The sequence below is a fragment of the Apus apus genome, chromosome 2, assembly GCF_020740795.1.
Source record: "Apus apus isolate bApuApu2 chromosome 2, bApuApu2.pri.cur, whole genome shotgun sequence".
NCBI classification, from domain to species: domain Eukaryota; kingdom Metazoa; phylum Chordata; class Aves; order Apodiformes; family Apodidae; genus Apus; species Apus apus.
In genome coordinates, this window is record NC_067283.1 from 42,361,009 (window position 1) to 42,384,595 (window position 23,587).

General features: G+C 40.0%; 1 protein-coding gene across 2 annotated transcripts in view; it reads right to left on the reverse strand.

The window, feature by feature from the left end:
• Positions 1-22,594, reverse strand: part of GADL1 (glutamate decarboxylase like 1) — an 84,482-nt gene extending 61,888 nt beyond the window's left edge. The window contains exons 1-9 of one of the 2 annotated variants that reach the window (XM_051612905.1): positions 22,454-22,594; positions 21,682-21,819; positions 11,280-11,452; positions 10,489-10,615; positions 8,685-8,775; positions 7,763-7,869; positions 5,148-5,263; positions 234-313; positions 64-118 (exon numbers count right to left, since the gene is read on the reverse strand). In XM_051612905.1, the coding sequence (XP_051468865.1) occupies positions 64-118; positions 234-313; positions 5,148-5,263; positions 7,763-7,869; positions 8,685-8,775; positions 10,489-10,615; positions 11,280-11,432 (729 nt within the window). In that variant the 5' untranslated portion in view covers positions 11,433-11,452; positions 21,682-21,819; positions 22,454-22,594. The remainder of the gene's footprint in view (positions 1-63; positions 119-233; positions 314-5,147; positions 5,264-7,762; positions 7,870-8,684; positions 8,776-10,488; positions 10,616-11,279; positions 11,453-21,681; positions 21,820-22,453) is intronic. The other variant, XM_051612904.1, reaches the window with a different exon arrangement.
• Between the last annotated feature and the right edge of the window lie 993 nt (positions 22,595-23,587).

Consider the following 23,587-nt stretch of genomic DNA (forward strand, 5'->3'; position numbering starts at 1 on the left):
CAGAGACAAGCACACAGTCTGCATTCACTTCTCTCTCCCTCATGCTCTCCCTCCCCTTCTCACCTCTTTCCTGGCACGTTGGACTTGTTTCTCCAGTTCCTCAGGTATCATCTTACCTCTAAGGGACACAGATTTAAAACTTTTTCAGTCACATTCAAATATTTTGGCTATGTGCAGCACTACTGCGTTTTAAGAAGTCTCAGAGACCTCAGGCATAGCTTTTACTTGCTTACCTTTCATCTGTTTTGATGAAGTAAACATTCTCTGTACCAATACCCAAGAAGGAGGCTGCCTTCTTCATAGAGTAATGACACTGTAAATTAAAGAGGCATGAAAAAAAAGTGAATATACAATTAAGATGAAAGAAACACATTCCTTAACATAGGGAACAGTGACACTGATATTAATTTAACAGCAGCTAACAGTCATGACAACAGCATATCCTAACACAAAAACCGAACTGATAAAGCTACACAGCACCAAGACCATCTTTTTTTAACAATTAATGACACACACTGAAGACTGGGAAAAATAAGACAAAAAAAGATGTGCGCCACATTTAAAACATGGGCTTACAAAACAAAAAGCTCTCTTCCGTACATTTTTTTAAAAGCTGGTTATGCATTAAGATGAAAAATAGAAATTTTGAAGTGTCATCAGGTAAGAATTATTGTTTCAAAATATTTTAATAGAACGGAGTCAAAAGCATCAATGATTGAAAGGGTTAGGAAATGCATGTGAAGAAAGGCACAGAGGCTATTAAACTCAGCTGCCTAGAAGCAACAGATAGGTCTGAAAGTCCAAAAGCACCACTTCTTGGAAACTGGACCCTTAATTAGGATATATCTTATATCTAAAGACTCTACCACTTTATCCTTGTAATTTTTCTATATGCTTTCACTAAACATCAGCTGTTTGCCACTGCCAGAGACAGGATACTGTGCTAAACTGCATCTCAGCCTGATCCAGCAATGCTGTTCACAGGATCAAGGGGCTAAAGTTCCAGGATTTACCAAAGCCTTTAGATGTGGTACAACTGGGACTTCCACAGCTTTCAAAGCCCTGTCTCTGCAAAAGGACCTGAAAATCTTGGTGTTTAAACACGAAGGTAATTCACGTGAATGTGGATCCTAGAAGCCATTTTGAAAGCGAGCAGATTTTAGACAAGACTTAAGCACATCTTCAGAAGTCTTTAAATAAAGATGGATTTTTGGAAATTGTTTCATTCTGGACAAGTCTGCATTGTCCAGAAAATGAAGCTACTATTTTAGCAAAGTATTTTAGCTAGGTCTCATATCACAGAAGCACCTTTGAATGATTACAGATACACACAGCCTATTCCTCACTTTGCAACAAAGAAATAGCATTAAAGTATGAAGCCTGTGAAGGGAGCATAAAAGAAGACACCCCTTCACCTGCTCAAAGGGTCTTAGAAATAGGTCTTTTTTCAATCAGAATGTGGTACAATGGCTCAGGTAAGGAGAATACTGAACCCCACACTCCTCTTTCTACATTTTACAAGGTTTTTTTTTCTGTTAAACAAATATTGAAGGTCTTATTTCTTACCATATTTCCAACATCCACCTCTATAAGTTAGGAACTGCCTTACTGTGGGTACTGTTACCCTAGCAGAACATTTTGTCTTACTCCATAACAAAAATATGCTGATCTCTACTTAATCCATCTTCAAGATTAGTCCAGGTATTCAAGATACAGTAGCCTTTCTAATCTGAAGACACTTTTAGATGTCAAAACTGCTCTGAATACCCTACAGCATGCCAAATGCCTACCCACTCATTGCAATGGAGTCAGTTTTGAGAGCATGCAGCATCTCACAGGACTGCAGGCATCTCCGAATTGAGATCATCCAAGCCTTAGATTACCACTGCTCTTCTTAAATTTTTAAAAAAAAAAAAAGCAGCAGCTCTTTTTTCACATTATTACTGAAGAGTTAAAATAACACGTATTCCAGCAACTGTGAAGATGCCTAGAATTGTTACTTCTCATACAGAAGGTGAAGCCAGGTGGTTAATTAATTCCATTTTCTTCCAAAGAGTTCACACAAATGCAGTTACTGTGGAACATAATTATGAAAAATGTACAACATTTTAGTATGTGGGTATGAATATAATAAAGGTATTAAAGCCTGTCACGCTTATTTTGATTAGATGGATCATCTCAAAGGGCTCTTTTCCTTTTTGACAAAAAGGTTTCCCCCACCATAACCCACTTTTTAAATAAAGGCATATAAAGACACTACCTGACGCTATCGCATAGTTTTAAGAAAGCTTAATTTTGTGACATGACACATCCACAAAGCCTTTAGGGCTCATTCATTTAGACTGTTACAAGAGTAATAACATACATATGTTCATAATTAGTCTTACATTACATCAAATTGCATAAGTAATGATAATAATGATTATAGCATGGCTGCCTGTTGTTCAGTAGAAGTTTGGAGAAGGTTTCAACTGATTAAACACTTAAAATGCAAATGGACTGCATCACTGATTTCTATCCATTAGATTCAAATGAAAGGTATGAATCACCAGGAATTATCAGACTGCTCCAAATAGATAAAGCAATAGACCCACAAATTCAGTATACTAATAAACAGGCAATCAGTAAATCATGTATTTTCTCCTAAAAATGGTATGGGAGACTGGGAGAAAGATAAAAGAGGCTTGAGCACCTGAGATATTTTATCAAGAAGCAGAGGGAAAAAGAACAAAGGGAATATCAAAACAAAACAGGCTGCAAGACACATTATTTCTCGCTTCCACAAGTACTTGTCTGTCCCTTGGAAAATTTCATGAGATCTTCAGCAGGACAAAAAAGGGACAAGACTTATATATCCTTTATTTAATGGGGAAAAAAAAAAAAAAGTAGTCCTTCAGTTATATTGATTAAAAACATATAATAATTTCTCGTTTTACTCCCACTATCATTACTAGAAGCCATTATGCTAAATTACACTGCATCATACACAAAAAAATACACCAGAGAATATTTAGCAGCTCCAGTCATGACTGTGTCAACTAATCCACTTGTTCATAGTTCCCTTTCCAAAAAAAAAAGAAAGAAATATCCACATAAAAGGTATTATTTGTACCTAGATAATTGATGCAATTTTAAATAATAATTTTAAATACTGTGGGTGCAGATTACACTTGCCATGTTTTGTGCATTTTTGCTTGTTTAGACAAATTATTAAATCTATAGCAATTTGCAGTAAGAAATTAATGCGTTTGAGCACAAGATCAAATTGAAACAGTGCATTTACGATGTGCTGCTGTACTATTTTGCCTATAGCTAGATATAGTTTTTGTTTTCTAATAACATACGGAAAGACAAGGTATTTTCCCCCTGTGCTCATTAAAACAGAAGATAAATCTGTATTTTCTTGATTTTGAAAAGTTTCCTAGAAACATGATTGCATAAAGCAATTACATTATTACGAGATTGTTTTATTACTCATTTTTGTCTGTTGTAATTTCAACAGGGGAAAACATGGTGAATTAATGTTGTGTTCTTTCATTTTATTACATTCATGATCAAGTTGCACTGGGGAGGAATTTAGTTTCATTGCATCTAAAGAACTGCTCATATCAGCATGCACATTTCAACTCTTTACACATCCTCTTCTACCCTCAGTTTTAGCACATTTCTACCTTTCAGATGAATCCAATATATACCTGGGTCAGAATAAAGTTCAGATGGGACTCAAATAGCAAAAAGTGATAAAAAGATGGGCTGACATCTGTACCTACAACTGTATTCAGCTCCTACAGAGCCACAAATCCTGCCCCAAGAAAGTGGGATACAACAATTTCTCTATTGCTGTCTTGAGAGAAACCACAGTAATGGTCCAGCAAGAGAGCTATGGAGTAGCAGCCCAAACTGTGTTTATTGTGTATCACCATAACTTTAAGTTGTTAATCATTCCACTTGCAGGAACAAAGAGCCTTTTTTCTTCCTGAAGGTCAAACAGAACCTGTGAGGACATTGGGTAGGCCATGCATGAAGCATACACCTTCAAGTTACCCAAGAACATACAAAAAATACATAGCCCCAGATCACATAAAATTAACTTACTGACAACTCCATGCACTCCCCTGCTCCACACCAAGGCAACTCTTTCAGGATGCCAAGTGCCAGACTACAATTTGGGGACTCAGCAACTCAACACAAAAATAATTTCATATGAACACAGTATTGAATCCCTAAAATGACACCAGTGATTTCAGCAGCCACACGTTTTGACTCCTAATCAATACTCACAGCTCATTATAGCCTCATTGCTTGTCCATGCCAATATCATTTGCCTGACTCACTTCAAAGAAAAAAACAGGTTCACTTCCCCAAGATAATTTTTTATAATAATTTGCCTGACCAGTGAAAAACAGGTCTATGTCCTTGAGGACATAAAACCAAATTATTAAAAAAAAAAAAAAAAAAAAGAAGAGTGTGTGACACGAGCACTTACATACTTATCTTCAGTGTGAGCCATTTATTAAGTATATTCTCAATAATACGACACCTTTTAACTAAACAAACTTCCAAAAGGTAATGAAACTTGGACTCAGTAGAGGTGGATCAAAAGTAAGGATACATGTATATGCACACCCCAATATCTTAAAGAAGAACTGTCTAAAGATCCAGCAAGTTTTTCCAAAATGCTTTAGGGTAGGGTTTGGTCTCTACCACAGCTAGTCTGTGTTCAGACATAGGGCAGAGGGGAGCTGCAGAGGTCAACAAGTGCTCAGCTTAGTACAAATTAAACCTGCAGGGAAAAAAAAATGATTACATCGAAAACCTACTTATGACTCCTGCTGGATTTTATGCTGTGGGAAATCAAATGCTTCAGACCTTCACAACATCACACATAGATGCTGCTACAGGTTTGCCCTGCTTATTCTTAGATCAGCAGTTTCCAAGAGCAGGAACACCTGGTTTTGTGTTCTGCAAGCAAGGAAGCTTCTGCACGGAAAATTACCATTGGACTTCTCCACTTAGCTACATTATTCCGCATCATACACTGATGACAAATGTATTGTACCAGTGTCCCATTAGATATGCAAATGATATAATTTTGCAGCCATTGGAAAAAAAAAAAGCTTAAAAAGCTTTTCTTGTTTTGTTTTTACCTCTTCCGAAGTGAACAGGACAAGTCTTGGCAAACCTGAGAGCCCTTTTTCCTTTATCTCAGGACAAAATCTGTATCTTGCTAAGTTCATAGCATACATATTAGAAACAGAGCCACCTGCAGAAGAAGACATACAAATATCACATTAGCCACAGTCCTAGCACCTGTCCTGTGTCTGAGTGCTTGATCTATAGGAGGAAAAAAAACCTTATAATGCAGGAATAACCTGTAGATGCATGCATCATAGCTTATTTACTCCTCAAAAGTCTGCAGACATAAAAGGAACTTTGGACTTTGAAGGATGCAGAGAAACAGAATTGGTTTGAACACTCTGAGAATACTTCCTGAAGAGTAAGAAATGTGCCCAAACAGAGCCCTTCTCAACAGAGAACACCCTGCAACGGTCCCTTCCCTTTGCCACTGAAGCAGTGCTAGCTCAGCCCACACCAAGCTCCACTGGGGCTGCACCATACAGAGCCTGGGAGATCTCTTGGGCAACTGGGGTTTAGGTATTATGGGGAGAAAAAGACCAGGAGGGGAGAAAAGAAGGAAAAAAACCCAACTTTGAGTGAAACTGGAACATCTGCAAGGCAAGATCTGAACAGGTTTTATTCACTTAGAGCTTAGAAAAGCCTTACATAAAACTAGCACAAAAAAGGTATAATTCATTTATCTTTTGACAGTATCTGACTAAGTCTTAACTAAGCAATTCTGCCATAAAAGCAAAGATTCTACTGAAAACACACAAAAACTGATGTGAAAAAAATCCATACCATTTTTTTTTTTATTTATTTAGAGGATTTCAGTTTATTTATCTTTCTACTAGCCACATATAGACTAGAATTATTGACTTTGTTTTGGTTTTGGAAGTGAGTCTTGCATCCATTTAAGCATTCCCTTTCTCTTCTCACTCCCAAATTAGATAGAAAAGTTTCAAACCTATCCTAATAATTGTTTATGTGAACATCTAGCCTAATAATTCGTTATCTGAATAATCTGTGGACTGATATTACTATGCTTCATTACTTCCATACAGTGGGCTGAAATGCTGCTTTACAGAACATTTGAAAACTGTGGCTTATCAAGAAGCTTTAGGAGGCAGAGAGTTGTAGTCAATGGGGCGGAATCTGGTTGGAGGCCTGTGACCAGTGGAGTCCCTCAGGGGTCGGTACTGGGACCGGTGTTGTTCAACATCTTCATCAACGACCTGGATGAGGGTATAGAATGTACTCTCAGCAAGTTTGCTGATGACACAAAGCTGGGAGGAGTGGCTGACACACTGGAGGGCTGTGGTGCCATTCAGAGGGACTTGGACAGGCTGGAGAGTCGGGCGGGGAGAAATCTGATGAAGTTCAACAAGGGCAAGTGTAGAGTTTTGCATTTGGGGAAGAGAAACCCCATGTACCAGTACAGGTTGGGGGCCGACCTGCTGGAGAGCAGTGTAGGTGAAAGGGATCTGGGGGTCCTGGTAGACAGGAGGATGACCATGAGCCAGCAATGTGCCCTTGTGGCTAAGAAGGCCAATGGCATCCTGGGGTGTATTAGGAAGGGTGTGGTTAGTCGGTCAAGAGAGGTTCTCCTCCCCCTCTATTGTGCATTGGTGAGGCCGCATCTGGAGTATTGTGTCCAGTTCTGGGCCCCTCAGTTCAAGAAGGACAGGGAACTGCTTGAAAGAGTCCAGTGCAGAGCTACAAAGATGATTAAGGGAGTGGATCATCTCCCTTTTGAGGAAAGGCTGAGGGAGCTGGGTCTCTTTAGCATGGAGAAAAGGAGGCTGAGGGGTGACCTCATCAATGTTTACAAATATGTAAGGGGTGAGTGTCAGGGAGATGGAGTTAGGCTTTTCTCAGTGTTGACCAGTGATAGGACAAGGGGTAATGGGATCAAATTGGAGCATAGGAGGTTCAAGGTGAATATTCGAAAAACTGTTTTTACTGTGAGAGTGACAGAGCACTGGAACAGGCTGCCCAGAGGGGCTGTGGAGTCTCCTTCTCTGGAGACATTCAAAACCCACCTGGATGCGTTCCTGTGTGATGTGCTCTAGATGACCCTGCTCTGGCAGGGGGGTTGGACTAGGTGATCTTTTGAGGTCCCTTCCAACCCCTAGGATTCTATGATTCTATGATTCTATGATTTTAGAAATATTTGTTTGGTTGGCCTTATCATAACATTTCAAAAGATTATCAAAAGTCAAAGCAGTTAAACTGATGACACTCCCACTAAGATAAACTCTGGCTCCCACAGTTGAGAGGCAGGATACACATATCAGTGGTCTCAGGCACCAGTGGTTCGTGTCTAGCTCATAAAACAGGTCCTTGTATGCCAATCAATTTGATTCAGCCCCATGAGGCTGTTGGTATTGTTGTTAATAAGGTCAGGAAAAGCATCAGTTTGCAAACGATTAATTTCCATACAATTATATTTAATGCAGAATTGTTTTAACACATCTGCTGATCAGATTCACCAAATAAGCCTGAATGAAATAGTTGTGTGTGTGTGCCCACATCACTGGATTCTCGCATGTATTTTCAAATACTCTATATGAATCAAGTGTTCACAGAATTATTGTATTAGTTGATTTATAATGACTCATCTTAAAATCAGAACTGTTCCTACCTGGATTAAATATGCCATCACCTTCTTCCCAGCCTATGAACTCAATCATTTTCTTGATGACTGCTTCTTCCACCAAGAGAAACACAGGGGATACTTCGTATGTGTATCTGAACAACAACAACAAAAATAAGCATCTGTAGTGGTATTAAGACTACAGGACTCATGCTACAAAATATTGCTAAAACTTTTATCTGGTTTCTTGCACCTTTCTCTAATCTATCAGAAGCTGACCACCATTTGCATTAAAAGCCTGAACTAAAACCACTTTGAATCTGACACAGTAGAGCAATTGCTTAGATCTTGACAGTGTCACATTGACACTTCCATTGCTGAAGTAATACATCAGTTTCTTTTCCATATGGGTCACACCTTTAAATTTCAGCTATACTTATCTATTGCAACCAACAATTACTTTGTGTTTAGGCTTTACATTTGCAAGTAAAGAGTGGACAGGTAATCATTGTAATTCAGCTCCGTACAGAATGCTTCAAAGCACATGAACAACTAAGTCTGATTCATTCCTTTTTATGCCCTAGTAAAAAAGAAATGCAAACAAAACAAAACCAACAAAAAAAACCCAAACTCAACCAACCAAAAAAAAAAAAAACACAACAAACAACCACCCACAACTAGCTTTCAAAGTGTTGAAAAACAAAGATCTCTTCTCTTAAGCCCCACCTCAGAAACCAGAAAAAAGGCCTCATCAGCCAAATTTCTGGTGAACTATTCAGCCTGTCCAGTCTATTTTCTCTTCCAAATTCCTGACCAATTCCTGCCTCCCCTCTAACAGAGAAAACAAAAATCAGAAGGGGGCCAGTTGGGGATTTGGGAAGGAGTGAAGGGGATTAAAAAAAAAAAAAAAACAAAAAAAACACATTGTTATTCCAAAACACATGCTAAAGAGCCAAAGGACTACACTTACACACTTGGGTTCAGTGCTTCTGTAATGAAACGAGCGGCTAATGAGTAATAATCTATTCCAGCATACAGCTGATTGAAAAATCTTGGATGACCTGAAATACAGATGAAAAGCAAGCATGACAGATATACATGAAAGGAGAATATATAACAGGTCCTCTCAGCTGAACGATGATCACTGCAAACCACGTTTCACTCTGTCTTTCACTCAGTATTTTCTGGACTTGCTGTTCTCTTCTTAGGTTAGACAATCCTTTGAAAGTAAACATAATAGGCACTTCCAGGTCCCAAGACAAGGTTTGAGATGCAAGTAGTGCACAGAACAAATGTAGGCTATTCACAAGTTTTACAAACCAAAATAAGGGATTGACAACTGAGTATACACAGTGGGTTTTAACAGTGGTCTTGAGAGGCCACGGTGGATGCTCAGCCAAATTTCGCTAAGCAGCAGAACGCAGGAACCTGCCAGTCCCAGGCAGCTGTGCCTGTGCTCCTAAATTCTCAGTATTGATGGATAGAGCCAGTATAACAGCTCGGAAAAACTTGCATCAGACTTAAAATGACAGGTTCAGAAAATTTGCTTACCTGTCTTGAAACACTGAGTTATGAGAAAATTCTAAACTATTACTGACTATAAAAAAGAGTCTGTTCAGCAGTGGGAATCACCACCCGAATGTTAATCCACAACGTAGTACTTTTTCATGCAAATCCAGGTCAACTGTATGGCTCAATTTATATCTGGGGCTTCAATAAATGTTTATACATAGATTAAAGACTATTTTTAAAGCACTTTTTCTATACAATATCCTTTCTAACATGACATACTGTAACAACAGAAAATCTGAAGACAATTTGCAAAAGTAAGATTAAACAGAACACCTTTCAGGAACTCAGTAATTATATCTGCATATTATTAGTACATTACCCCTGTAAATCAGTAGTGCTACTTTTCTATGCTTTTCAAAGACATGGGTTGACTTTCCAAAATATTTCACAGTTTTATTTTAATTCTCAAAATTATTTTGTGGTAGCAATAGTGACCATAGCAGGGAACATGCTCCGGAAACGCACAACTAACTATATCAAATACCCTTCTTGCTTTGCAAAACACAGCCTAAGATATGCCTCATCTGAAATCCTGAGCTACTGATCCACACTGCTGTTTCCTGAACAGATGTTGTTCATCTCTTTTCTGTAAGATTGAATTATAGTACACATGCTGCAGAAAGGTTAGCTGTAGAGAGCTTATCCTGCAGAGATGTGGTGTACTGTCTCTGAAACACTGCAGGCTCTCTTCTCACAGCATCTGGAACGGGAATTACTTCAAATTATCTCTCTGCAAGAGTATTGCTCAAAAAGAGCAATAGTAAATGTAGGATAATCATCACTAAGAATGTATTCTCATTTGGACAAGGGCAGTAATGACAACTCCAGTCATCGCCATTCAGACAGCAGGACATCACACACAAAGGTCCTTCTCCTGCCTGTTTTGCTAGACTGTTATATCATATCTGTCTAGGTGACTTTCACAAGACTTCAAAATGACAGAATCTATCACTAAAGTCAATGGCATTACAGGAATTAGCTTTGGAATAGTTTGCCACGATGACACATTTTAGTCAAAACCATGGTGACCAGCACTCACGCAAACAAGGGAAACACAGCCAAATGTTTGCATATTTGTATATCCAGACAGAGAAAAAATATTCACACCCCTGGTCTCCTGAAAGATGACAGAACTTTGTAAGTATTGTCCTGTCTTCCTGGTTTAACATACAAAATAACTTCACTAGAAATCTCATGCCTACTGGTTTTGACGCTGTACTGTATAACATCCCGGCAGAGCTGCAAGAGTTTCTGATGAGATTCTCCAGTGTCCCTCATTTCCAGGTCAATAATCTGTTTCAGTGTTTCAGGAGCTTGCCATTCACAAACCTAATGATGGGGAGGAGGGAGACACCAGTATCAAACAGGTTAGCAAAGAGGAAGAGCTTATAAAGGTACAAGTTAAGCACCATGTTCTGCACTAGTTTCACAACACTGCCCATACCCGTGCAGCAAGACACCGAACAATATCTCTGGTAAACTAGTCTCCTGGGATCTTTTTTTTTTTATTGTGTCTAAGGCATTGTTTGGCCATAAAAATTAGAGTGGAGAATACTGGAAGTCTGTAAAGCAACACTCTTAAGCAGGGGTTCTGCAAAACCCATAGCAATATCATAATGTTGGCTTTTCACAGTGGTACCACATGTGCTGTTCCTCCTTCTCCAATACTAGTGCCTCTGAGGAGAAAAAAAATAATTCCCCCTACTCCAAACAAGAAAAACACCCATCTGTCATCTCAAAGAAAGTGACCATTGTACTCTGAGATGAAAAAACTCATTATTTTCTGCCAAATATGTATGCTAATTTCGTTATTGAAAGGTTTTATAATGTGATCTTTCTTAATTTGGAAGGCTGCCTTTTTATTTCAGAGCCAGGCACAGACTAGAAGCAATTTTGAGGATACTTAAAGTGCAATAAAACACAGCTTAGGAAAAAATTGCTTTACTGCTCATTATCTCTGTTGCAAATTCTCAACAACATACTATGGCTTTACCTTTTCTGTTACATCACCAGCTTTCTGGATGACTTCTTCCATTATAATCTTACAAGCCTCTTCCACAAACTTCTCTCCTGCCTTTGAGTCCATTATTGGACCATTTAGGATGACCCCATCCACCAAAACAGCATTATTCTTCTTCTGGAGCATATCCTGTTTGCAAATATCAACTGTAAAATAAATAAATCACTATTAGAGCAAGGCCTGGACAAGATTAAGAAAAAATTCACACAGACTTCTCACAAAATTCCTAGATTTGGGTGAAAGGATCTTTACAGACACAAAAACCTGACATGCTACTTCAAACCTAGATTGTTATTATGCAGGTAATAATACCCTACTGTATTGTATCCACTGTTTTCTGTAGCATACAAAATCATGCAAGGCACCTTCCAAACACATAGAAAAATACAATTCTGGCCTACAGCATGATACAGCTGGATAAACAGAAATAAAGTACAAGATAATAGGCATTTTTCTTAGCTGAAAATGTTTCCCTCCACATGTCATCCCTCCTGCTTCCCCTTATTCATGTATTAATTTCCAGCTTCATTTCCCATATCTTTACTCTGCTCATTCCCACCCGCCAGTCCTCCACTGAGTCTTTTTTGCGAAATGTTTCGACCCATACTCCATGAAGATAAAACCTTTTGAAATTGCTGTCAATATCACATACCTGTCCTTCTCTCCTTTCTGCCCTTATTCTACTAAGTGCCCTCAGTCACAAGTTACAGTAGTTTGCTGTGCAGACTGTCTTGTTTATTCACTTATCCACCTCTCTTTCCTCTCCCTCACCTTTATCCACAAGATGTGCTCTTCTGATGTGCTCCAAAAGCACATTGCTGCTTCCTCCTGTACGTTACTTCTAAAAGCACATCCAAGATGCTTATAAGACAGTGGCCAATACCAACAGCCACGTATCTATTTCATGTATTGATTTCATATGACAAGATCAGGACTCCAGTTTTAATCAAGGTGAGGATAAAGGCGAAAGTGAGACATTTGGAGATATCAAGGGAACAGACATTTGAAACAGTATAGTGCTGAAATGAGAGGCGATAACTACCATATCCAAATGATCTGGGTTACAAACAGCATCTGTCCACTGATCCTGCCCTAGAAAACCTAAGATCTATGAAACGAGGCAGCACTGCCTTGAAGGATTGTCTTTATCTACAGGGAGGGTGGTGGAAGGGTAAAGATGCACCAAGGAAAAAGTTTTGTGCTCAAAACGACTTCATCTTCTGTTGTAGCTTTTGGTCCAGTTGCGAAGTACAGAAGAAAGGTAGCTTTTTCACAGGTTTAAACAAACAACTAAACTTCCAGAACACTGCCAGACTGCAGTCTGACACATTCATCATGCTTATCATAATTAGAGTTCCTCATGCACAGAAGGATATAAAAGAACAAAAATGCTGCCTGGAAAGGTGGGGGAATTCAAGGTCCATTGATTTAAAGAAACCGTGTCAATCCTATGAGCTTTTATTTACTGATGGCTCAGAGATGCTACTCAGTTCACTTTTGCTTATCATAAGAGAGATGACAAACAAGACAGAATTCTAACATGAGCTGGAACTTCAGGATTCCCATAGCACTGATTTTAAAAAAAGAGACCTCCAGTCCCTGCATTTCTGAAATTACTTCTATTTTTAATTTAAAGGGGTAATACACTAAATTCCACTGAACAGGGTCATTGTCAGTACTTCATTACAGGAGGGCATAAGTGTTCTTGCAGAACAGACACAGAACTATCAGGTAAACAGTGTTCCATCTTCAACAGGCAAAGACAGGAAATTCCAGACATCAGAAATGTCAGTTCTCATCATGTTTCCCAGCACACCATAGCAGAGGCACCGTACAGAAATGGCAGATTTGAAGAAGTCTTAAAGCTTTCCTTCTGAAAACAGAAACCAGCAGGTCAACTTTGAAAGACTTCACCCACCAGGTATTAACTAGAAATTGGATGGCACCATATCTTTGGGTAGACAGAACAGGGGCTATTTTTGGACCAAGAGTTAGTTATTTGATGCATAAACAGCTGCCTTAATGGAAAAAAAATCTCATCCTTGCCATCCCCATGTATATGAAAGGTGGCTTGTTTCCATGGAAAAAAAGAACAGGATCTGAAAAAAACCTTTGTAGCAGATTAGGTTTTGGTTTTTTTGTGTTTGTTTTCCTCTGTTTCACCCCTCAGATCTCTGCTAGAACTAGAGCTGTGCAAAAGTTTTGTGTTGGTAATTCCATCAGCCCTAGTTAAGACAAGTTTGCAGAGAGAAGCAATACACATACTTGCACAACTTCACAATTATCTCTTCCAAAGATTCTGTGAAAAGCAAAAGCAGAACTTCACATTACTTTTACAATCAGGTCTTAAGGGGACTGGGTGACGGGTCTAACAACAGTTCACTATTTGAAGCAGGTCTATGCCTCTCTACACTTAGTTTTAAGGTCTCCACAGGACTCCTTGTGGAGCCTGAAAAAGAAGACATTCTCTGGAAAATGGGCAATAGCCTAGTCCCAACACAACTCAGGCACAGTCTATGAAACAGAAAGGCAAATCAGAAAAGTCAGAAGGAAGGGTGGGAAAAAAGCCTTCAACAATGATTTGCCTGAACACTCCAGCAAAGTGTTCAGGATTTACCCCCCCATCATATTTCAGGAAATAATACACCTTGCAATTACTTACTACTTTCTCACAATCAGCAGCTTAATCAAGCCCCAAACCTACACATTTTCTAAGGTAAATATCTTCAGGTTCTGCAAGCTGCTATTGGATATATACACCATTCCCATCCCTCATTATTTTAATGCATATCCTGTGATACTTAATCTTCTACTTATAATTGTCTGACTTTGGGAATTCTTACTAGAATGCCAAACTCTTTACTGAAAAATAAATTTGTTTCCTGATGGTTGCAGCAAAAACCTTGAGGAAAACTAAGTAGATTATTAAAATCTAAATTTCCATAACATTGTTTTTCTTTTTAGCACATTTTTAAAAAGATCCTATAACCAATTTACTATATTTTAAATGGGTGAACATCCAGACAGATTTTTTCACTTCTTATGTCACAGTACCCAAGTTAAATAGCATGCTTTTAACACCTTCTCAGAGCTCAGCATCCAAGCTAAGAAACACATACAATATCTTTACGATACGGTGATAATTCACATTGCTTTAAAAAAAAATAATTTTAAAAAAAATCACACCTCAAATGCTCAAAACATTATTTTCCAATAATTTTAAGCCTTCTACATATGTCTCAAACACATCTGGTTGCACAAAGGGAATGAGCCTACTTCATACAAACAGCATCTTGTCACATATACCTTTTGTATTTTCAAACATTATAGGCAAACAACATAGAGATGTGGCTGCAATTAATGTATTTTTTTTTCTATTTCAGAATACAGAAACTGACTCCTAAACACACTCAGAAAAGAGTCTTCTAGAAAGTACATCAAATGCAATTTCAGCCAAAATGCTCTAGGCTTGAAACAGTACTAAAACTTTACCAAATGAATGTACTTTAAATCAGAGATTAAGGATTATTGACTGTTCAAAATATCCTTTTGCAAAAGGAACAACTTGATCCTGCTCAAATTGAAGGTAACTGGGCATTTAGCCACTGGCTTCAGCAGCGGTAGACTCAAGCCCATAATTTTCACATTTCATCCTGAATTAAATACTTTATTACAGAAGCCTAAGGAGTTCCAACTCGCATTTCATTTTTATTATCAATATTAATTTTTCCAGCAGGAAACATAAATTAATTTGAGCTCAAATAACGTAGAGAAAAATAAACATTTGCACTACCAAGTATTTTTAAAAGCTGCTTGTGTGTTTCCATAAACATATAGAAACTTTCACTGCTAAATTCTTGCACTACAAAAAGAAACCAGAGCCTTGTACTTGGCACAGTCTGACAACATTTGGGAGAGTAAAATAAAATGCCCAGAAGGATTTACTGCTCACAAGGAAAAGGCAGAAACAGAAGGTGGTGGTTGGGAAAGAGTAGCTTGTGTTTGAATGCCAGACCTAAATCCTATTCAGTTTACTCCGTACTAACACCACAATCTATTCAAGTGAATGCAAAAGGCCGGCTTTGACCAAAGACAAGCTCTGCTCCATAAAAAATTAAATTATAATTGCCAGCTTTAATCAGAAATGGATTTTAAATTTCTCATCCTGTATGATCTAGTCATGGTTCTTCTTTCAGAAGACCTCAGTATTTTCTTTCAGTGTTTCAAGCAAAAGAAAACAAGTGAACTTCAGTGTCAAGACACCACACCACCATATTTAATGGATTACTGTGGCACCATATCATGTATCAAAGTATTAAAACACAAACCTGTCACACACTCTGCAGCTACTTGAGTCCCTTGGCATACATAATCTTCAAAGACACTTTTGTTTCATTAATCACCACTTTATGTATGTCCATGGCTGAAGTAAAACCACTCCAGCTTTAAGGGAAAACACATTGTTTCTTAGTAAACTGATTTCCCAGGCCTGTTGCCAAATAAAGCAGATGCAGGTTTCTTACAATCCAGCATATAAATTCACTTGATGCTTTGGCAAAGCCATCCATCCAAAATACGAAAGTAGGCTTCATTATGGTACGACTCATGCAATTGCCCCTATACTACATGTTCCCATTTTTCAGTTTATGGACCAGGCCTGTGGACAGGGATCAAATCGGGTGTTCTCCTTCAGACCATCTGTAACTGCTCCCTGCACACAGGAACCCTCTGACTGTGAAAACACAAAAGTGACCTTTACAGAGCAGGACCCAAGGAAAACAAAAGCACTTGTGTCCAGGCTCAAAGGCCCCTCAATAGACTCATTGAGCACACTGCTAGCACTGAAGGGCAACAGTACAACAAATGGGTCCTATTCTTCACCCCACACCTGAACTTCCAATTCTGAAAGGCAAGATTGGGAGGAGAGACAGAAGCCTGGAGAGCAGCCCCAACAATGACTGTCAGGGGATGCAAGGTCTGTGCTAAGAGAGAGGTTCTACTTTCAGAGATGTTTCCAGAGTCCTGAGGGGACACTTGCTGTGTGCCAAGCACTTGCCATACACAGCAGTACTAAGCAGGATATGCTAAAAAAATAATAATAAGCAAAGCAGACAACAGTTCAGAAACAAGAATCCAGAATTTTTATGCAACCAAACCTTAGGAATTTATGTTAGTATTTAATAATGACTTCTCAATGCCCTAAGCAAGTAACTGCAGGAATGATTCATGCTGTAACATTTCCAGTTAGGAAGAATTAGAATTCACTTTGATGAGTACCTGAGAAATGGCAGATGGCAGCTACAAAATGGAAATACCAACTCCCTGACCCCAAAGAGATCCTCTCAGGTCACATGTTCTTATTTTTAACATCTGCCAACAGTGTAGGGAGCATCCGAGAAACAAAATTGCTTTTATTTTAATTAGAAGTTGCACACTGATAATGAACATTTAATGAACATTCCTTTTTCTGGGGAAAACGTAATATATTTGCAACATCCAAGTCAATCACTGGCACTGTGCACAGGATAGCAAAGTTACCAACTTCAGGAGTCTGAGATCAGACAAAAGTGACAAATATATGTGTGACCCACAGAAAACATAAAGAATCCTTGAGATTTCACTGCTTCCCACTGGAAAAAAATTGAAGTGAAAATACAATTGGGGTTTTTTTTCCAAATGGAAGTCCTGCAACTTTATTTAAAAGAATCCATGACAGCCTGTAATTTCATGCAAGAACTGTACTTTCATTCATAATATAAAAAACAATTTTGATCTCTGGTCTTTAAAAAAATTGGCTAAAAAAGCAGCAATTTGCTGAAACTTAGTAATTTCCCATGATTCAATGCAAGTTAAAATGTAGAAATATATGTGGGGAAAAAAAATCTACATTTTATTTTAGAAAGCTTTACCTCTCCATTCAAGCTGCAATCAAAACAACTTTTTGCCTTTCACTTTCTCTTAACATCATGAACACTTCCATTTTCCATTTCCTACAAAGGATTTCCAATTACTGGTCACTAATTCATGTCTACAACATCACTCCGCAGTATGTCCTTAGTTACTAACACAGCGATGCTAGTGCATAGTACATCAGGATGTAACTTTCCAGTCCACTCGGTCCTCTGAACTATGTAGATATTAATAATTTATTAGCATATTATGTGCATCAAAGTAATTAATCCACTTTCAAACTGGAGCAAGTTGCCTTGCACAGACCTCTATAATATTGCTGGTTAGATCAGCAGAGACCAGTAACACAGCTGAGGGACCCAACAGAGCTCTGGATATATCACTTCAGATAATGTCTGCTCTGCTTTTTCTACATGGTTTTGGGAAACTACCTCCTGAGCTACAAGAGGTCAAGCTGCTGGGTGACAACACACAGTGACAAGTACCAGCAGAAGACACTGGCAATCCTTTTCCAGGATTTCCAGGTCAGCCCCTTGGATGATCCCTGGTAGAAGCACATATCTGACCATGCTATGCATGTAGGGTTTACCAACGAGACTGCATGACCCCTGCTCCAGTAAGACAGATGAGAGAGATTCAAACTGAGTCCCCACAACACCTGCAGTTTGACTGCATCTATGATCCCAGTCTTCCATTTTTCATCTAAGGAAGGATGGCTAACTTATTCTGGTTTTGTTCTGAGGTTTTTTTGACTGTGCCAAATCAGTAGTTTTTGATCAGCACTGCAACCAAATACCAGGTATGTAAAGCATTTGTTGTTTGCTCTTTCCCCTTAAGGTGTAATGGTTGCTTTTTTATTGAGCCCAAAGTGGCCTCAATAATCCCTGAACAATAGAGTAGGTCTGCTTGAGAAAAATCAGTTTGAGAAGCTCAATGAGACATGGCTGTCTTGTAGTGTAACAAGCAGAAGGATGCCAAGCTGCTTATGAAGCAACCTTTCTTGTTGGAACTCTGACATTTGCCAATGGATAAGAACATATTTATGAGGTTTTTCAATTTACATAACGTGAGACATGACAAAGGGTAGGGACATCCAAGCTTTAGAGCTGAAAGCTCTTCCAAATTATCTAGATTTAACCAGCTATTTTGCAGAGTTATTGCTGCTTCACTGACAGAAGACCTTGGTCACGAAGAACCACTTTCCTTGCCATGTTTATAGCACTGAGAAACCTCTGGTCCAGTGACTTTTGCTTTAAAGCTACCTCTATTTGCTGACACTTGATAAGTTTTTCATTAAAAATAAAAAACAAGATCACATATACTCAATAAACAGTAATAGAGATGGACATGCAAACATTTGGACCAGGTCAAAATCACCTTTTGTTAACCTTAGTCTAGCCCTAACAATAATCAACAGAAACAACCTCCTCTGACATGCTGTGAAACAACAACCATTCACCTTTTAAATTTATTATTCCCTCATTGCACATGTATAAACACCATTAAAGTAAAAATAAGGTATCTCGTGTGCACAGATGGGAGAATAAAAAAGGGGGGAAATGGCTTCAATCTAGCCATGCCCTGCTGAGTATCCTTGAGCTATCAGTGCTTTACAAACAACTGTCTCCAACAACCTCTACAATTTGTGACATAAGAAAAAGCAAAAAAAGGCCACAGGAAAGTTAACTTTTGATTTTTGCAAAGCCTGAAGAAGTAGTTTCTGTAAACATGTGGGATTAGCCTTCAGACTGGCCTATCCCAAATCTGACCGTGGCATGAGGGGTGGGGAGAGTCAAAGAAATACAAAGATATGTATTTCAGTGTGTCCATTTTTTGGTGTGTCTTGAACATGTAATAAATGCTTATGGAAATACAAATGGTCTTTATAGAAGCAGGCTGCTTAAAATAATCAAGGGCAGGGAAATTAAGCCACATGAAATCTAAGCTGTTTAACAGGCAATAACAGCTGAATCAGTAATGCAACAAGATCTCCTAATGCATTAAAAAGTGGCAAATTTTGGTTGTATAAGTGACAGCTTAAAAGAAGCCTTAATCAAGACAGAAAAATTATTTATTGAACTTCTCAAATGTCAAATTAAGCTTCTTCACTAAATGTTCATTAACTGCCAAGAAAATTCGTATTCATCTTAAAGCACAATGAATGCACTCACACAGAATGGCTTTTTTTGATGCAAACTTCATTTCTTGCAAACTTTTGTTTCCCTTCCTCTGATGGAGTGATATTGGCAAAGATCCTAGTATATTTTTATCAGATCAGATTTTTAAGACACAGAGGAGATTCTGTCTCCCTGCTGTGACCAAAATACTAACCTGAGTGTCATATTACCAGAACCTTAAAGTCAGCCGAACTTCCAGTGTGTTTTACCATACTTCACATTACACCTGTTTGAGATGGCAACACAGCAACATCTTGCATGAAATAAATGTTTGCTGACTTATCTCCCCAGTCTGCTGGCAGACACAAACCACGCAATGCCCCAAACATCATGTACACACACTGGCAATTCAGAAGTTAAAAAGCAGCATATTCTATAAATGTTGGCTCCTCCCTTCCTCTTGTTTACAGCTCTGACTCTTATTTGCTGTGCTTGATAAGCTAGTAACTTATCAGACTCAGCTTTTATGCACCACAAGGGAACATCTCATCTAGGTTTTTTTCTCCAAATACAGAATTCTCCAGGCTCTCTCCTTGTAAAAAAACAATCCTGGAAAGGTACCCTGATGCCAAATGACTGAAGCATACATGCAGTCAAGAACCATTTCTGCAGCTATGAGTAGGAATCTACAACTTGGTCCCAACTCACACATGGGATTTTGCAATCTTCAGTGTTATTGGAGGCAAAGCCTGAAAAATCCTTTTCCCCACCTCTGTACAGTCAGCAAGGCTGACCTTGTGGACAATGGCGATAATATCTGAGAGGAATAAGGCTCAATTAGCAACAAGTAAGATGAACCCCACAAGCACTCACTTTCAGATACCTTAAGGGTGTTAAAAATCAATGTCACCACTCAATAGTGCTGCTGTTGCATTCACAGCCACGGCAGCCACTGCAAGGATAACTACACACTGGGAAACACATCCAAGACTGCACTGCAACTGTGCCCACTCTGCCAGCTGCTCCAGTTGTGCCAATGAAGCACAAAGCTACTTCTGCAACAGGCAAGTACCCTTCATTCTGTCTCCTAGATGTTTCCCCATACAACCTTAACAAAATCCAGCTACGAACACATAAAATCAGCACTGAAAGGAGAAAGACTGTACATACCAGCCAAGAACAGTCTGGTTAAAGTATGAATTCACACTTACTAGGAAAACAGAAGAGCTTTCAGAGACAGCAAAGACCTTACTGCCTCAAAAACCTGAGCCTCATTTCTCCAATGATTCTGCACAGCAAGTAAAATCTTTCCCCAGATCCCAAATCACTTAAATCCACCAATAATCAGGCTACAATCAACATCCCCAGCAAAGGCTACAGTGCAGCCCAACTTCCTCCACCACCCCACTGATGTGAAGCTCACTCACCAGCAATTCACCAAAGTTAAAGGAAAGAAAAGGGGACAGGGAGACCTAAAGAAAGTAGGCAGAAGTTATAGATGCAACTGTTGAGGAAGGCAGATAAACTGAAAACCCCACAGCAACAAGAACGGAGACTGTATTATCACTACACTCATTTTGCCTTATCAGTACAAGCCAATGGGTTTGGAAGGAAATTAAACTTTTGGTAGCATATTTTGGGTACTATTTGAACACGAACACTATTAATCAGCCAAAGGAAACACCAGGATCTCAATCTTAGTGACCACTAGAAGCTTATATTTGGGTTGTCTTGACAGAGTATATTAAGACAAGCTCCATATGAAGGGGAGCTGCTCCCAGTCATACAGTATTGCTGCCACTACTTGTACAGCCTCAAGCTACTGTGCAACCCAGAACATATCTACTGCATACTAGAGCTGTCATGTGACTTTACACAGCTCATTCAACTTACAGCAAACTAAGAAAAAGGGAATCATTGTCCTTAAATATTAATTTTCTAGAGCTCTTATATTATCTCAATTTCAAATCTATTCTTTCTGTTTGGAGATTCCCCACCAATAAAGCGCTAATGACTTAGGTCATCTGCAAGAGACTGAACTTTTAGAGACAAGACAGGAAACTTTCTCAACAGGGAAGTAAAAACTGTTTTAGTGCCTCATCCATGCTTAAGGTTAAACTAAAAGAAACCTAGTAGATCTCAAGCCTTTTTGACTGTGCTTGTAAGATTTTCCCAATTTGGGGTAAGTGGAGAAACTCTTACCAAGTACATTGATATTAAGGTGGGGGGCTGCCACCTGCAAACTCTTTTATTATTTTCCAATTTAGCAACCAGTTTCCACCCACACGATCAAGGAATTCCTCTTTCTTAACCTTGTAAATACTGGCATACATAAAGCCTAAGCATACCACAATTCAGCCTCTTCTCATTTTCCAGGCTTCTACGGGAGTCTCATTATTGTATTAGCCATAGGTCTTCCATGTTCCCAATTTTCATAAGCATATGGCCAACTTTTCTTTTTCGTTACACAGTGATGCAAGGCCTTCCTGTTAACGCAGGTAAACAAGTTAACTTGATAATATATTTATTAAACAGTATTAACTTCTCCCTTTTTGAGACCTTCTGCTCCAAAGCAAATCACTGTATATTGCCATGCCTGTTTTACTCGGGTGCCTGAAAAACAGAATAAAAATAAAAGGCACCACTCTTTAAAGACCATTTTTTAAATTAAAAAAAAAATAATAATAAAATAAAACCACAACTATTCTGCAGTGCTCTTATAGTAATTGTTGCAAACTCTACACCTTATTAAACGGTTCTGGCTACGTGACCGCTGCACTTCAGCGAAAGGAGGTTATAGACGGACACGCAACAGGCAGCTCCGCACCCAGGCAGCCCTACCCCTCCCGCACCTTGGCTGCGAACCGACGCTGCCTCCTTCCTCAGCCCCGAGCTCCCCTCCGCCCCGGGGAGGCTGCGGGAGCCCCCGCAAGCCGGCGGAGGGAAGGATTAAAAGCCCGAAGCGGGGGCGAGGCTCCCCGCCCGAGCCCCTCCGCCCCGCACAGAGGGCACCGCCCCGGCAGCCGCAGCCTGAGGCGGGCAGGGGCCGCAGCCCTGCTGCCAGCGGGGAGAGGGAGGGAAGGAGAGAGAGAGGGAGAAGGCGGCTCCGTCAGCGTTTACCCTCCATCTCGCCTTCGCGCTGGGAGCCGGAGGGGAGACACCTCCCCGGCGTGGCCGCGGCCGCTCCCGCTCCGTCCGCTGCCGGGTCGAGGCCGAGCGGAGCCCGCAGCTTTCGCCCCGCACACCCGCAGCCGCCCGGCTGCTGCCTCCGGGCCGCCTATTAATAGCCCTGGGGCCGCCGGCCCGCAGCCAGCCGCCTCCTTCGGCGGTGATGGGCACGGCTGGGCGCCGCGGAGGGGCGGGGGAAGCCGCCCGCAGCCTTTCCTTGCCCGGGTGCGGGGAGGCCACTAGGAATAAGGAGAACGTTTTTAAATGCCCGGGAGCTGCCTTTATCCCCCAAGCTGGGGGGTAGTTGCTGTGACAGGCTTTGTTTCAGGGCCTCAGAAGTCCGACCAGGTGCCTTAAAGCCCTTCCAGAGGAAGGTGACGAAGGGGATCAGAGGGCTGGAGCACCGCTCCTACCAAGTCAAGCTGAGAGAGTTGGGTCTGGAGAAGAGAAGGCTCCAGGGAGACCTTATAGCAGCCTCAGAGTACTTGAAGGGGCTACAGGAAAGCTGGGGAGGGACTTTTCACAAGGACATGTAGTGATAGGACAAGGGGTAGTAGCTTTAAACTGGAAGAGGGTAGATTTAAGCCAGATGTTAGGAAGAAATTCTTTACTATTGGGGTGGTGAGACACTCTAACAGGTGGCCAGAGAAGTTGTGGATGCCCTATACCTGAAAGTGTCCAAGGCCAGGTTGGATGGGGCTCATAGCAACCTAGTGTAGCGGGAGGTGTCCCTGCCCATGCAGGGGGGTTGCAATTAGATGATCTTTAAGGTCCTTTCCAATCCAAACCATCCTATAATTCCCGGGGAGTGAGGGGTAGCAGGCGCGGTTGGGTGGTCTCTGCAGGCAACTGCCAGACCCTCAAAGCCCTGCCCAAAGGCTGCTGCTCAGTTAAAATCTGGCCTGGCACTGCTGGCCATGAAGGAGTGTTTTTGAGACCTCAAAGTGAGTTGTGGTTGACCTTTTTATCCTAGTTTATTCCAGGATACCAGCCCTATTTAACACAGCATGGGCCTTCTTAATTCTCATCCCCTTATATCCTCTTAATTGCTACCTTTAAAACAAAACAAAACAAAAAAACCCACAA